Source organism: Petromyzon marinus, chromosome 45 (assembly GCF_048934315.1).
Source record: "Petromyzon marinus isolate PM22_M1 ecotype Great Lakes invasive population chromosome 45, UKy_Petmar_22M1.pri1.0, whole genome shotgun sequence".
Lineage (NCBI taxonomy): Eukaryota > Metazoa > Chordata > Hyperoartia > Petromyzontiformes > Petromyzontidae > Petromyzon > Petromyzon marinus.
In genome coordinates, this window is record NC_133711.1 from 8,652,264 (window position 1) to 8,669,105 (window position 16,842).

Genomic DNA, 16,842 nt, shown 5'->3' on the forward strand with positions numbered 1-16,842 from the left:
TCCTGGGAACCCCGGTCGTAAATCGGACCCTGCTTACCCATAGACAGTAGAAAGATAAAAAAAAAACATCACTTGCCTATGTGTTTTTTAAAATTATTTTTATCAGCCGCATTTAACAGGGGCTTAAGAGGTAAAACAAAAAAAATCCACCAATACACACCTGAGAATAACATCACCACCACCACCCACACCAAGTCACATCGGAAACCAAACTTAACCCTGTTTAAACGCTTTGCGAAGTTCGCGTCGTCGGATACGCGCGTCGTAAACCGAGTCGAAAGCGCAACCCGTCCGTCGTAAACCGGACCACATCTGTGGGCGTGTCACTTAGCCGTGAAGGCCCCGCCCCCCAACCGCTCCTTGCCCCCGCCCCGCCGTTGTTTTGTTTCCGGCTCGCGTGACGTCGCTGCCGGGTGTCCCCCTCGTGAAGCCCAGAGTGGTTCCGCCACCGCGCCGAGAAGTCGGTGGCTGTGGTGGTGGCTGTGGTGGTGGTGTTGGTGTGAGGCTCCGGTGAAGCCGAACGCCCGCCACGTCCTCGTCCACCCTCGTCGTTATCGTCGTTATCGTCGTCACCCAACCCGTCCGACCTCGTCTCTTGGTCGCCCGTGAGTGCCTTTGCTGCCACGCGCCGGATCGCGGTCGTCACGGTGTGACGGGGCCTACCTCGGGCGGGCTTTTGGACACCCGCAAAGCCACGGCGCGACCTGCTGGCCTCGCATGTCTTTGACAACGCACGCGATGATATCTACGTATATATATCAGCGGCAATGATTGGAATCGACGGCAATGTATTGCGTGACGAGGTTTTGCTTGTGTAAGGGCTGCGTTGTAAATGAGGCACGCTTCTCGACATTGTCCTGGAAGCGGCCGCAGCAGCAGCAGCAGGGGCAGCAGCAGGGGCAACGATGGTGATGGTGGTGGTGGTTGTTGTTGTTGTTACGGGCCCAGGTCGCAACTCGCATCTCCGTATCTCCCTCTCGCGTCCGTGTCTCGCACTGTTTGCACGTCGCTGTGTGTACCTGTGTTAGTGCTTCACTCTTGCCACGTCTCTCTCGCTCCGTGCAGTCTTTTATACGTGTCGCTGCGCGGCCTCTGTGTTCCGCGTGGCTATCCGCGTGGCTATCCGTGTCGTTTTGCGTCTGTCCCTTCACGTTGCCCGTCCCCGTGTTCTCTTCACGTGTCTGCGATGTCCGAGTCTGGCTCTGTTACTGTGTAATTCTGTCTTTCTCGCTAGCACTTTGTCGATTTGTCTTTCTCGCTGACTTTGTCTCCTGTGTCTTTCGATGCCTGCCTGCCTACCTCTGTGTGCGTGTCTTTTTTTTTGTTTGTTCCATGTCTCGGCGTCAATGTCTTTCTCGGTTTCTTTCCTTGTCTGTCTCGTTGCCACTGCATTTCCCGTGTCTCGGTGTTCATTATCGTCTGCGTCTCTGTGACTTCGTGCCCGGAGTCTCTGCCCCGGCGTCTGCCTCTGTCTCGCCAAGTCCTTCTACGTCTTCTTCGTGTTTGTCTCTGTCAGTGAGTGTCTCCACGTGGTATCTCTTGGTCCCTTCTTTTCGCATGGTGTGGGGTGTTGATACAACGCTTTACCTGGAGCGCCACCCCCCACCCACCAATAACTTCTCATTTGAATTGCGGGAGCCGAGGCGTATTTATGTATCTGCGGATGTTGTAACGTTCTTACACGCCCCTTACTGGACATCTGTGAAAAAATAGCTTTGTAGCTCGTCGGATACCTCTAGTATAAGTACATATTCTGGATGTCCTCATGTAGAATAGCTGAGATAGCTTGTGAAGTTCTTGACATGAGCTCGTAGGATCAAAGCCAGGGTCTCTGGAAGACTATGGCAGCTGTGTGTTGTGCTATTGATGGTGATTCATTGTGGTTGTTTTGGTGGTTGCCAGTCATATCACTCAACCAATGGGCACCTGGGTCTGCCCCGTGACCTCCCGTCAACGAGCCTTCGACACTTGACGTGGTCTCAAAGTGCACCTAGCCTGGCACAGGCGCCGTGGTGACGTCGCCGCCACTTAGTGGCGAATCGCGAGTGTTGTTATTTTTTTGTTTTTTGGTGATTTCGAAAACATTTTTTGGTTTGGACATGTTTGTTTTGTTGTAGTACGGAGTTAGACTGATGGCCTTAATCTAAGTTGTCTTGTGGTTGTTGTGTTGTTTGACTTGCATCCCACTGGGATTTTTTGCACGCAGCGTTGGTGTACGGTGCTATTTCAGGAATATTTTTGATGTTTTTTTTCATGGATTTTCTGTTTGCACCAGTCACATAGTCACTTTAAGATGTTTTTCTTGTTTGTGTTTTGTTTGTTGTGGTTGCACCCGATTCAAGAGCCGAATGGCTCACAGGGCTATACCAAAATAAATGAACTGATGAACTGATGTTGTCGTCCAAGTAATGGTGGTGTTGGTGCCGGTGGTGACCGGCAGTGGTTCATGTAGTTGTCGTTGTGTAGTGTGTTACTGAATGTTGTTTTCACATGGGAATTCGATTTGTTTACAATATGGAGCAATGTCTGGCAACTCAGGGAGCCCATTAAGTACTGGGAGGTAAAGTTCTGTACTGTGGGGGAGCGGTAGTGTAGCGGTTAGCGCTACGCTGCGTTACGAACCTGGCGACCCAAGTTCGATTCCCGCTCACGGCCAACACCAGTGACGATTATTTGAACCGGTCATGGGCCTCCCCTAGATCGACTCGGTCTCAACTGAGTACCTGGTGTGGTGTGTAAGCATCGCCACTAGGGAGACAAAGGCGGTCAGACGTGGTGCTGGCCACCCCACCACCTCGTGTACAGTTCCAGCCTTCATCGGTGCTCGCTAACAACACTTGCCCCAAACAATGTTTTAAGGCTATACCTGGAGATATTTGTCTTTGTTTTGCATTTGACTTGCCCTCCCCCCCCCTCTTACCCTCTATTCTGTGCCTCTGATATCAGATTTGATTTGTGTTGAGCGCTCACTCTTACAGTGACAGTCATCAATGGCTGTGCACTGCGATTGATAATTATAATCGGAGAGAATGCAGCAGCAGCAGCAGCTACTGCATTGCAAACGAACCGGTAGAGTGTAATGTTGCCAAGCATTTATTGCTCGGTGTACGCGTTTTGCTGATGTTATCCCAGTTGTAAGTTCTTTGTCGCGTGCGTCTGCGTGTATACAGTTCGTACACACAGTGGCATGTGTTGTTGTTACGACTGCTAAAATATGCAGCACTTTGAGGTATTTTTTTTGTTGTGTATGGAAGTGTTAACCTGAAGATGATATACGATCACGAAGACTTGTTTACGTAAAACAGTCGTTGTTGTCACGCCACGGATGTGTAGATTTGACTACAGGATTTTAAATACATTGTTTACTTTTAGATAAATTGATTCCCTCTTGTGTTTGAAAAGATTAAACTGGGTTTAGAATACATTTTAAGGCGCGCGCATGTTTTAAATGGTAGATGCCTTTGAAAATATCAGCCAAGATTTACTTTTTGTTTTGCGCATGCTGCTGATAACGCTGTTCTTATTTACTATAGAGCCAAAAACGATGGGCAGCATAGGACATTGCAGAAAAACCCGTGATTGTACTGTACTTATTTGCTCTTGCATCTATGCTCTCCACTTTCAACAACCTGTATGAAGTATGGTCATAATACCATCACGACCTGCATGGTGAGGGCAAGTATCATCCAGCAGTGGATTGACAAAGGACTGTGCCTATATATTATTACTTGTACAGTATTGACATCTATGTCACTGTTGTCTTTCCAGCAGTATCCTTTTGCCGTTGTTTTTTTTTCTGCCCAGATATCGAGGGCCAAAAAGCTGGCACCGCGTAGCGGCTCGTGCCAGGACCAGGGGCCGTGCCGTTCCGTGCGCCCCCGTGCCACGCCGACGCGGGCGCCATGTACTCGGAGTGGCGTTCGCTGCAGCACCTGATTGAGCGTGACCAGGGCCACCTGAGTGTGCTGCACAGCTTTCCTGAGAGCGTAGGCCGCGATGTCGTGGTGGCGGTGGTGCGGCCCCTCAGCCAACCGACCGCCGACTCCATCCTGCACACGGACAAGGAGGCACGCCCCGTTTTCCCTGTGCCACCTCCGCACGGCGCCCATCCCAGTTCTGTCGTCGGCTCATCCTCACCCAAGCGCGTGACCCAGCGAACTGAGTTTGATTCCTGGTCACAAACTGGCATCATTACATGCCTACAACCCTGTCTGTAGACGTGTAATAGTATATAGATACTCAACAATGAAAATGTATTCTCATGCTCATATATGTGTTTCAAATTTGGAACATAAAATTATTATTTATGTTTGTTTGCTACTTTTTATTACTGTAAACCTGAGAAAATAAAACATTACAATTCAAATTAGATTTTTACAGTATTTGAATGCAACCACACCTTAAAATTATGTTCAGAAACAGCGGGCATATTTATTTTATAGTGTGATGCAGTCAGTCATATGCAGAGGAAACAAAGCCTTAGACCTGGACTTGAACAGGGCAAGGAGAAAGCTGGGTGGAAAGGAGGTCCGGACTACAGCAGAGGAGATTGAGCAACCTCCCAATGGTTCACGTTTGACTGGGCGCTTCGATAGCTTCAGTTGCCGGAGCGGAGAGCGTGTGGACAGGCGTTTAGTGACACGAGAGACTAGAGGTAGGCAAGGGCGAGTTCATGCGGGATCTTAATTTATGAGCGCAATAAAAAAAAATAGTCAAATCAATTTGTGACCCACAATGTTTACAATTAATCGAATCGCTGGTGGAAGTGAAGGGTCACATGTCTTACTGGTCGGTAAGGCACGCGTAAAGGGTCGCCACCGTGTGTGCCCGCGACAGGTGAAATGGACGATGGAGGTGCTGTGCTTCGGGTTGTCGCTGGCGCTGGATGGGGACGCGGTGCGCTTGTGCGTCGACGTCTACACCGAGTGGCTGCGGGCGCTGGCCGAGCCGCGGCTGCCCAACCTCCCGACACCCGTGCGCCGTGAACCCAACGCCTACTCGCGCAACATCTTCAAGCACCTCTACAACCTCTTTGTGCCCAGGTGCCCTGGACTGACGAGGATGACTTTTCTTACTGATTTTATTTTTTGACTCAACGCGTGCCCGCTACGTAGTACCAATCATATAGAACAAGAAGCGGGGGATGCATGAATCCCGCAAGCAATAGCCCGAGATCGACGCGGCAGGGCTTGGTGAAGATGGGCTAATTGGGCTCACTGCCCCACCCAGGTGGGGAACCTTAAGCAGACAAGTGAAAGTTCATATTGGGGGGGGGGGGAAGGGAGAAGATAACTAACATAAAAGGAAGGAGGGGGAAGGGGAGGGTACAAGGGGGGGAAAGGCATGTAATTAAACACCACAAATAAAATGATTTATACGCCACGTGCGAGCTTGTAAACTTACGTCCCTCACAGCAAGACTTCCCTCAGTGAATTTACTGTGATGAAAATACGAGCGTGGCGTTCAGTGGCATACCATGGTGCTGACGATGACGTTTACGCTCCGCAGGAGCGACGGCAGCACGCAGAAGCAGGCGGAGCTGTGCCGTGGGGTGCTGCACGCCGTGCAGAGGCTGGCGCGCGATGCCACGACCATGGAGCGTGAGACGTGGGAGGAGCTGCTGCTCTTCCTGCTGCACATCAACGACACACTGCTCGCCGCTCCGACGCACATTGGTACCCGAGTGCTCGCGTTGCCATCGGCGTCGTTGAGACGAGACAAAGAATCCATTCGGATCCCTCGGAGACCATGGCAACCCTTTGTGTTAGAGAATGACCTATGGAAAAATAAGTCGCAGAGCTACCTCTGAGATCGTTTGGAGTGAACTCCCGAACACACAGCAGTGGTCAGCACCTTGCTATCGGCTCTGCCACTGACGGCAGTATTTTTCGCATGACAGTCAAACTTATATTTGTAAGTCTCTAAGCCGGAATTTACCGAAATTTAAGTGCAGAACCAAGTGTTTTTGTTTTTTTGTAGTCATTAGTGATCAGACTGAGAGCATCAACTTACTATGCTTGAGAACCCCCTTTAATCAGAGATAGGTGCCTGGATTTGAATCCAAGATTTTGGCGATGCCAGATCACTGCTCTGACCTCTGAGCCACACAGCCACTGTGAAGGATGGAGAGAGCTTAAAGGAAGGGGCTACCCAAACAACAACTCGCTCTTGTTCCACACACGCATACTATACCTCGATGTGTTTGCTTTGAGCTGTCTGACATGCGTTTCAATCTTCATCAAGGAGAAAAAAATAACTTTAAACTTGTAAAAGGTATACCTCCATAGCGTGCTGAAGTGCCATCACTGCATTGCCATTCGAGTGATGTCACTCGCGATCAATAATGATCTACGTGACCACGATTTTAAAGATTGCTCGTCGATGGAGATTCACACTTGTGTGGGACCGCATGGGACGTACACCTTGGGTAAGCATCGACAAGACGCGCTCTGTGTGTTTGTGGATGCATCGTTTTTTGGCACGTAGCAGGGCAAGTGCGTGCACACGTGCACAGCGGTTCCGCTCCCAGCATCCGTAATTCATCACATGGAACCTCCTCCCAAAAGGCAACGGAGACACTACCTTGCAGAGGACAACACTAGAATGCGTATTTTATTGCTTATCTATAATATAGGCTATTTAGTTTCGTGAAAGATATATGATCTGACCTGTGTAAATCGAAGTTAATTACACTCAGAACAGTTTATTTGTTAAGATACATGCAAACACAATTGGTGTTTGGGTGTTTTCTTTTTTTAATTGATGGTTGGACTGTGACCCAGAAAATCTGTACACATGCGAATGGAAATTAATGGCTTTAATGCTAGCTTTGACATGTGTAGAGGTATGTGTGTATGTTGAAATTCTTTCGCACTGTATGTATCCATTTCGTGCTAATCGGAGGTTGCCGAATGGCTCTGAGTTCAGTTTGCTGAGCTGGCACCGCAGAGAGCCTCGATTTGAGTCCAAGTATTTGTTAGTGATAATGCTGGGTTCTCTAAGTCTAGTGAAGTTGATGGTCTCGGCCCAGTCATCAATGACTGCACAAAAAGACCCACCACACTAAATTTAGTTCTGCACTTTGGCTAAATTCCAGCTCGATTAATTACAAATATTGATTGGATTTTTACGTAACAAACCTTACTCAAAGTGACATAACTGGTGGGAAAGTGCTGCTCCCCTACCGTGTTGACCAGAGATGACTTTGAGGGACTTGAGAAGTAGCTATGATATTGCCTTCTGTGGTTCATTCTGCTTTGCGTGAAATCTGGATGGATGCTTGATCTCTTGACATATCGCAGGTAAAACATTCGGGATGAAATTTATGAAAAATTAACACCTTTTTAGTACAGGTTTCCCTTACTTTATGCGGATTCAGTTTGTGCGATTTCGCGCTGTATATGCGGCTAACATATTTCTACCCGAAATTCGCTATATGCCGTTTGAATTCACTCATGCGGCTATGCGGTCCGATATGGGACAAAATTGCGTGTTTGTACCGCGTGCGCGACTTGGGCAGGCAGCTGTCCCGTGCGGTTTTGCTTTGTGCGCCCTTCTGTTGGAACGCATCTACTACGGCGTAAAGCGAGGGAAACCTGTCTCGACAAATGTAGTTGGCAGGTCAGACCTGTTGTGTCTGCCCTGGGGAGCGCGGCCTGGCCGTTGCGAGCCTCGGCGGCGATATCTCTGCACCGCAGGGGGACTGGCGGAGCAGCTGGCTGATAAGCTGATCGCCGTGTTGTTCGAGGCGTGGATGCTGGCGTGCGCGCGCTGTTTCCCGACGCCCCCGTTTTGGCGCACGGCACGCGAGATGGTGGCCTGCTGGCGCCATCACACGGCGGTGGTGGACCAGTGGAGCCGAGTCGTGTCGGCCCTCACCTCAAGGTGCATGCGACAAACAATCAGAATCAGAATGTTGACTTGTGCTAGAGGAATCCGAAGAGCTATCAAGGTCTTTGTTACAGATGTCCAGAAAATTACAATGACAAACCATAGAAAAATACAATAGGAGTGCAAAGTATAGGAAAGGTAAGCTAATCACCAAATTTTTGGTGATTAGCTTTACCAGGTAAAGCCCACTGATCTATTAGCTTATTTTTCAGAAGCGACCTGGTCACAAATTATAGCTTAGCAAAGTGGCTTATCAAGTGGACATTTATAGCAGCCAAATACTTAAACGCATGTTTCTAAATGTGGAGGGAAAAACCGGAGGACCCGGAGACAATTTCCACGCGACCACGGGGAGAGCATTCAAACTCCAAATATACAGGCGTCAGGGTCGGGATTAAACCCCCAATCTCTTGCATACCAGGCGAAAAAGATAACATCACGACACCGTGGCAAAGATGGCTTTTGCGGGTTCAAGCTGGGTTGTGCATGTCAGCTCAGTCAGTGTTTCTGTGCGTGTAAGTGATGTCGTGATCGGCCAATGTGCATTGAATCTCCAGCCGGAAAGATTATTGCTTTGCGAGCTGAAAACAATTCAGTCGTCCTGTTGGCTTCTCATGTTCATTGAAGGCACAATAAAGATGAGAGAGCCCAGACTTAGATATTTCTCTGACTAATCGCTATAACAACCATTACATATATTTAAGTATACAATTAATGAGAATAATTTAAATATATATGTTTCTCATCTTTCAAATGATTCTCATACTGTCTGGAACACTTCTAATATCGAACGTTAGGGTCGACTGATCGCTGCAATGCGAGTGCATTACATCAACCATGGTGTTGGTGAAATGTGCAATGTGCTGGCTGTTTGTCGATCATTAACGACGTCCCTGCTGATTGTTGGTGTTGGCCACACGCGTGCGTGTACTTACGTATGTTGAATTTCTTTCGCATTGTACGTACCCAACCGTGCTAATCGAGGTTACGTGCGCTGGCGCCGCAGGCTCCTGCGCTTCATGTACGGCCCGGTGTTCCCGCTGTTCAAAGTGCCGGAGGAGGATGCCGGGCTCATCCCACCGGACATGGAGAACGACTGTGTGGCCCAGACCTGGTTCCGTTTCCTGCACATGCTCAGGTAGTGCTGAGCGACGCACGCAATCAACACATCGTGTTGAATTTTTTGTTTTAAGGTTTTTTGAACTCATCCACGCGAGCACGGGGAGAACTTGCGAACTCCAAATATACAGGCATCAGGGTCGGGATCGAACCCACGACCTTTTGTATGCCAGACGAGGTAGTTTACATCTCGCGACCGTGAGACTAAAAAGCATTCATGCATTAGATCTGTTTATATGTTTATCCATCTGTCTGTAACGATAATTCTTGAAAAAAATCGTCCAAATAATTGCAATTTTATTGTAAAGTTGCGACCGGGGAATTTCCCTCTTGAAAGCCTAGTAAACTGATCATTTAAAAAACAACAATAATGGAGAAGGCTTTTTGATCACGCTGGGCCAAGAAGTGGTGGTGCTGGTCCGAGCACCCCCCTCGTTTGCCATGCCAGCCTTCAAAGGTTGTTATCAACAGCGCTTGCCCCACGAGCCGGTTGAAGCTATGACGGCAGGGGGGGATCATTGTCTTTGTTCACCACAGTAACCCGGTGGAGCTGAGCAACCCTGGCGTGGTGGCGTCGACACCGAGGTTCCAGCAGACCCTGCTGGAGGTGGGCGGGGTACTGCACGACGTGCCGCAGTTCCAGTGCCTGCGCCAGCTCCCGGTCATCTTCTTCCGTGCCATGCGTGGCGTCTCAACCCTCGTTGATGCCTTTCTCGGTAAGAGGTCGTGGGTTCGATCCCGACCCTGACACCTGTATATTTGGAGTTTGCATGTTCTCCCTGTAGTCGCGTGTATTTTTCTCCGAGTCCTCCGGTTTTTCCCTCCATATTTAGAAATCACATACGTTTAGAGTATTTGGCTGCTATACATTTCCACATGATAAACCACTTGATTGGGATATCATTTGTGGCCAGGTTGCTTCTGAAAAAGAGACGCCTGCTGGATACTTGGAGTTTGCTTGTTCTTCCAGTGGTCACGTGGATTTTTCTCCAGGTTCTCCGGTTTTTCTCTCCACATTTAGAACCATACTTTTGGATGCTACACATTTCCACATGATGAGCCACTTCGTTGAGCAATCATTTGTGGCCAGGTCGCTTCCATAAAAGAGCTATACAGCTCGGTGAACCTTACCTGGTAAAATAAAAATAGTTAAATTGTAACAAGTGTAGTACCCACACTTTACCCCACAACACACGTACTGCCGAGCAACCAACTGCGGAGGCCTGGGGATTTTAATGAACTTGCTACGTTATTTCAAACGCCGCGTCGGAAAGATGGCCTCGAACCGGCGACCTCTGGTTTGCAAGTCCAGCGTCCTGCCCATCGCACCTCGGCAGCTCCCTTAGAAATACGGTCGGAGAGTGGACGTTTCTGCGCTCACCGCAGGAGCGTCGGTATTGTGAGCAGGGATTAAACGCATGCATAGACACTGTCATCTCACCCAGCTCGGTGTGCTTTGCTCTCGGAGTAAAAGATAGAGAGAGAGAGAGAGCGAGTGACTTGTGCAACATTACTCTGCTTGAAAAGCAATGGTTATTTCTGTCACCCTATCATTGCCTCGTGAAAGCATCTGAGATGGGCATTGTTGGGTGGAACGGAGCTCACTTTTTGCACTCGACATCGACTGGAGCTGGTGAACAAGAAAACTCTGCGTAATGGAGAACCCGCCCCTTTGCGGGCCGTGTATCGTTTAAAAAAAATCGTGTAATTTCCTGTGCAGAAACACAGCGTCTTTCAACAGGAAGTGGGCAAAAGTAAAAAAATTCAAGTTGTGCAGTATACACATGGGGTTTTTGCAGTTCAGCGTGTTACTCACAAAGACTTTTCCATATGGCCTTGGCTGACAAAGTTTCAATTGAACTCTGCCTCCTGTAACAAAGCTCTCATTGTCCGCCTGGTCCGTCGTTACATCCGAACAGAAGGCAGTGAGATTCACTGGGACCAACGGCGAAGGCTGTAAATGGTTCAGGTTGACAATGCGTCGAGTGTGGCGGGTGTACACACACAACACGATGTATCATGTCTCCTCAACACCGGGCTAATTCACGAATGCAATAATTTCTTGAGAAAAAAAAACCCTACCTCCACCTCTTATTCCCGCGAAGACCATGTATCCCCTTTACAACTTGTCATGTTATTTATGCAAATTATTTGGCGATGCTGCATTGGCAAGTGGTGGATAAGCACAACCTTGACAAGAACACTCGACACACTCGTCAACAGCACTGCCTTCAAAGAAAAAAAACGTATATCCAATAGAACCCCTCTTAATGACCACCCCTGTTAACGACTAATTGCTTAACGACGGGCCTACATAGAGCCTAATGTGTACTGTATAGTGTAGTGTATAGTCATGTGAGAAGCAGTAGTGTAGTGGTTAGCGTGCTACACTATAAACCCAGCGACCCGAGTTCTATTCCTGCTCACGGCCAACACCAGTGATTATTATTTGGACCGGTCCTGGGCCTCCCCTAGGTCAACTCAGCCTCAAATGAGTACCTGGTGCGGTTTGTAAACATCGCCACTGGGGAGACAAAGGCGGTCGGGTGTGGTGCTGGCCACCTACCCCCTTGTGTACCGTTCCGGCCTTCATAGGTGCTCGCTAACAGCACTTGCCCCCCAACAGCCTGTTAAGGCTATATGGGGGATCTTTGTCTTTGTATAGTAGTGTAGTATATAGCAGTGTAGTGTATAGTCGTGTTTGCTATAATCCTTCTTTACGATCACTCCTGTTAACGACCAATCGCTTTATGACGGGCCTCCATAGAGGCCAATGTGGTTCGCTTACCGACCATTCCCCTGTTAACGATGGGCTTACGATGAACATGTGACCGCCAGTTTCCGCCAATCCACGAGCACTTATGTGGTCTGACCAGGCCTCGGCCAATCAGTGACATACATGAGCGTTGGGGCATTGTTGCCATTCAGTGTCTGCTGCGCTTGGAAGTGGAAACATCTCTTTTGAGTTCTTCGTGTATTTTGACTTGAAAACTTTAATAAATCAAGACAAGAAAGTGAGGAAGACACTTAATGTTTTAACTATCAAATAATTGATAAACATGAAAAAAGTGTAAAAATAGCTTTGTTGAGTAGTGAATATGGCCTTCCCCATTCGACTGTTTCCACCATTATTCAACAAAAGGACAAATTAAAAGACATGAAAGTGAAGGATGCTTCGACCAGTGTACAAAGGTAGGGAAGTGTTTGCGGAAACGAGAGACTTTTATAAATTTGGATCCAAGAAATACAAATGCGAGGTGATTTTGTTGAATATTCATGAATACATTGATTAACCACGTTTCTTTTAATATTACGTGTTTACAACGTTGTTAGTATCTTTATGTATTAATAGCCATTGTCTAAATATTATAAAGCACGGTTTTTTTGGTGAAAAAGGGTAACTTTCGATGCTATCGGAACGAAATAAGTCTTTAACGTGTATTTTCTATACTCGCTTAACGACCAAATCACTTAACGACCGGTTCTGTGGAACCAATTACCGTCGTTTAGAGGGATGCTACTGTAATCGTCGAAATGAAGTTGGGCCATTGCCTGAAACGTCTGTAACGCTGATGAGTGCGAGTTTTAACATTGTCACTGTTGCTTTATACTTTATTCGCATGTATAAAAAGCATTTTTTACGTGAACAAAAAAAATCCACCACCGACACTACAAAAACAAGACAATTTTGTCATGAATGCTATGGTGGTTGCTGTACAGTACTAAATTAGGACTGTGTTGCCCCTGACGTTTCTGTGCAGCGTGGAGATGCAATGAATAACTAGTCAGGATCGCTTTCATATTTTTAGGGCCCCAATCCCAAAAGAGACCCATTATACGCGGCATGCGTTATGTCCACCCGCATTTACACTGCACGGCCGGTGCACGCCGAAGCCGTGCTGAGCAAGCCCGGCAAGGCTCAGGAGGCACCGGGTTGTGTTTCCACCGCAGAACCCAAGGTGTGCCACTGCAGTCACACAGGGTCCCACAATCAAGTGTACCGACAATGGTTTTTATATTGAGAGTTGTCTTTTTTGTTTGCATTTTGACTGCTTGTGTTGTGGTTATTGCAAACATGATGCCTTGAATAAAGGCGTCAGTTTTTGTGCCAGTTAAAAGGGTAAAACCTATTCCTATATCTTGTTACTGGCAAAGGAGGTCTCATAATGTAAATGCTCACCCCGAGCCCTCAATACTCTGATAGTGCGCTGTTTTTGAGTTGTACGCCTTTTGGTGTCTTCTGGTCCAACACCAGTGGAGACTAGGCTCTAAGAAAAGCCGTCTCGGGTGTGGACCAATCAAATTCAAGGACAGTGCATATTATTATCAGAGTTGTCTTTTTTGTTTGCATTTTGACTGCTTGTGTTGTGGTTATTGCAAACACGATGCCTTGAATAAAGGTGTCAGTTTTTGTGCCAGTTAAAAAGGGTAAAACCTATTCCTATAATGGTTTTTAACCCCACACCGTGGCCCTGCTTGGCTACAAGCCAGATTCGGATGTCTTACAAGGCTCTGGCTTTGCTCTGCAAATAAGCCAGGAGAAAAGGACCCGTAACCGTGACGTTCCCCACGTCGGCTCGATACAGGTGTGCCAGTAGAAACGGGATAACGGTTAAACACCCGGGACGCGGTAATGTCGCCACGTCTGAAGCTGAAGCCTGGCGCCCGCTCTTTCGCCAGGGATCTCGCGAGCGCGCTCGGACAGCGCCCCTGCCACGCCGGTGAACCCGAGCCGCCTGAGCATGCCGGTGATGAGCGGCGCCGGTGGCGGGGCGCCCACCACATCCCCGCACACCAAGAGGGCGCGCGCCGTCACCATCAGCAAGACCACGAGCAAAGCGTCCGCTGTGAGCCTGCACACACGCCTGGCGGACCCCCACCGCTCGGTTAACTCGCACGTGGACAGTTATACGTATCAGGTGACCTCGCAGTCAACTTTTTAAAATAATCCGAACGTGTCTATACATTTACGACAATAATTTACAGTCCTTAGTCGTGCATTGCTTCATGGGGGTCTTCCAACATGTAATGATTAAGGGGGTTCTCTACCACGCATTGCTTCATGGGGGTCTTCCCACACGTATTGATTAAGGGGGTTCTCTACCACGCATTGCTTCATGGGGGTCTTCCCACACGTATTGATTAAGGGGGTTCACTACCATACTTTGCTATTCTGGTCAATGTGGGTTCGTGAAGGACTGCCTAAGAACTCTTCTGAAAGCACAAGTTCCCAGCATGTGGAGTGAAAATATCGTTATAAACCAAAAACACATCGGAGGGCTAAATTGGTAGACCAATCTATTTAAATAATCTCTGATCGCAACCCAATGTTCACGTTCTCGACGCCCCCTCGCTGCCCCCTCCGCTCTCTCCGCACAAAGGGGTCGCACTCCCAGGGCGTGCCGGGCGGCACCCACGCCAGCCGCTCCGCGCTTGCGTCGTCCTCTTCATCGGCCACGTCCTCGGCCCCGTCCTCGACGCCGTCGCTGGTGCCCGCGCCGCGCGACCAGGGGGCGATGCTGCAGCAGGCGGCGCCTTCGCTGGTGCAGCTCAGCTGCGAGCCGAGGCCCCCGCCGGCGCCGACCCGCCCGCGCGTCAACTCCGTGCTCAACCTGTTCGGCCAGTGGCTGTTCGACGCGGCGCTCGTGAGCTGCCGGCTGGATGGCGCCGTCAGCCGTGACGGCAGCATGACGGGTAAGGTCCTCCCGAGCCCCCGGGCCCGCGCGTCTGAGCACTCGAATCAAACGCCTCGCCCACCACGGCACGGCACAGCACGGCCAGCACGCCCCTCCTGCTGAGGTACGAGTCGTGAGGCTTAGCGAGATGCTGATAGGCTCTGAATGCAAGTTTTGTTATTTTAATAGCCTAGTAAGAGGCATGTAACGATGTAATGATTTTGTGAGTTGCCATGACTCGGAGTCACCATTCCATCATTAATTGTCATGATTCTGGGTTATGATTAGATTGAGTGGTCAATTCCATTAATAGTGTGATGGTTGAAGCGCCTCCACTGGCTGCAGGCGTCACATGAAACTGTTGCACACAACATAGACAAATAGAACACTATTGACTCGGTATAAATTATTTTGGAATGTATAATGGGCGTAAGAATCGCCTTTAATTGATGCGCGAAGGCATCATTGCATGTCTAAATCGCCGAGCATGTGGCCAAAGGGACAGAACAATTCAGCACGCCCGAGTTTCTTTGTGTATGTTTGTGCAGCGTCAGAATTGAACTGACCCAGAACAGTAACCTGTGATAATTATACGCTACCTATATCAGTGGAAAAATGCACACAAATTAAGTAACAAGCAAGTGACATTTTGGTTCAACACGTAGGCTTTCGCGACTAATATTCATAATAGAGGTTTTTGGGTTATCTCGCGTAAATATAAATGCGTTTTTAAACCCTGCCACCACCTGACACTCTCCCAGACACCCTGTTTGCTGTACGAATTGGCATGTTTTTTTACGTGGCAAACCTTACTAATTGGCCGTGTCGGGTGTTGGCGGGTTTAACGACACATTTATATTTACGCGATCTAACCCAAAACATGTATTATGGAAGGAACATTTTTACGTAATATTAAACCGATATTCGATAAAAAAACTATATCAACTTAAACGTGCACGTATAAAACAAGCTGATGATTTACGCACGCTCACGCACAAACATGTGCATGCCTATTCATATTCTGCGTCAACCCCAGCAAGTGCAGAGTTGTGTACCCGCTTGGACAAACGCACGGCCCGTTTGTACGTGTGCCCACCTGTAAAATGTGCCCCAGTTTGCCTGGCTCTGCAAGTTGCATGCACCATTCCGCAACGCGTTCCAACCCATCGCCTTACGTTCTCTCCCCGGTCGGACACCAAAACGTGTTGCAATGCCGAGTTGCGATGGGAGTGGCACAGACAACATCGCCACAGTAACGCGCTGGCAGCGGAACACTGCGTGGTGGAATGGACGTGTATGATAACGCTAAGTGTGTTTCAGTCACTTAGTCAAACCAAGCAACCTTTGATTGAAACAAGTAACGCATCTTTTTAAAAACAAAACATTTACATTGGGAAATGTGTTGACCGTAATTTGTGACTCCTGTCAGTAGATTTCCCCAAAGGTTTTAGGCAAACAGCTTGTACAGGTTTTTTTCTGAGAAGTCACCTTCTGCAATATAATCAACGCGTCGGCTAAAATTTTAGTTTCTGCTTGAATTGGGGTCGGAGGCACAGGGTTCTACAAGAACCAGCTAGGAGGTCTCCTTCAAGGGACCCTCCGATTGGCTCTTTGTGGTTTCGTTATACTGCTGCCCAAACACAAATGCGCAGTTTACCAACGGCGTCCGCTCTTGTTCTAAGCAGATTGCGGTTGTTCAACGGTGTGTTCCAGCGGGCTACATGTTAAAACTAGCGAGCGTTGGCGAGACGCATGATGTCAAACGTCACATGACGACACAATGGCATGATTTCGCGTTTGTACAGAAATTACATCGCGTGTTATTACGACGTCATAACGTCTTTACCTCTTGTCTCCAGGTCTATCATCTCGTCTATCTCTCATCTCGCTAAGCTTTATATTTTTTCCTACAGCTCTCTCATCTCTGTCTTTCGCCTAATTTACATCGCCCAGTGTGCATCTCTGTAAGTCTCGGCGAGCTTATAGCGCTCTGCGGGCCATAGCTCTCGGCAGGCCATTCCAAGACAGTTCGTCTGCCAGATCTGTCCCGCGAGCCACCAGTTGAAGGACCCTGTATTAGATGGTGAGGCATGGCAGCCCCCTGTAAAACAACTGTCAGTCGCTCCCCCCTGCCACATCCACTTAACTTATATTTACA

General features: G+C 48.5%; 1 protein-coding gene across 4 annotated transcripts in view; it reads left to right on the forward strand.

The window, feature by feature from the left end:
• Positions 1 to 410: 410 nt before the first annotated feature.
• The window catches only part of RALGAPB (Ral GTPase activating protein non-catalytic subunit beta), a 58,942-nt gene continuing 42,510 nt past the window's right edge, over positions 411 to 16,842 (forward strand). For all 4 annotated transcript variants that reach the window (XM_032971226.2, XM_032971227.2, XM_032971228.2 and 1 more), the window contains exons 1-9: positions 411 to 605; positions 3,805 to 4,067; positions 4,837 to 5,042; positions 5,509 to 5,675; positions 7,698 to 7,884; positions 8,897 to 9,028; positions 9,547 to 9,725; positions 13,690 to 13,856; positions 14,391 to 14,703. In XM_032971226.2, the coding sequence (XP_032827117.2) occupies positions 3,903 to 4,067; positions 4,837 to 5,042; positions 5,509 to 5,675; positions 7,698 to 7,884; positions 8,897 to 9,028; positions 9,547 to 9,725; positions 13,690 to 13,856; positions 14,391 to 14,703 (1,516 nt within the window). In that variant the 5' untranslated portion in view covers positions 411 to 605; positions 3,805 to 3,902. The remainder of the gene's footprint in view (positions 606 to 3,804; positions 4,068 to 4,836; positions 5,043 to 5,508; positions 5,676 to 7,697; positions 7,885 to 8,896; positions 9,029 to 9,546; positions 9,726 to 13,689; positions 13,857 to 14,390; positions 14,704 to 16,842) is intronic.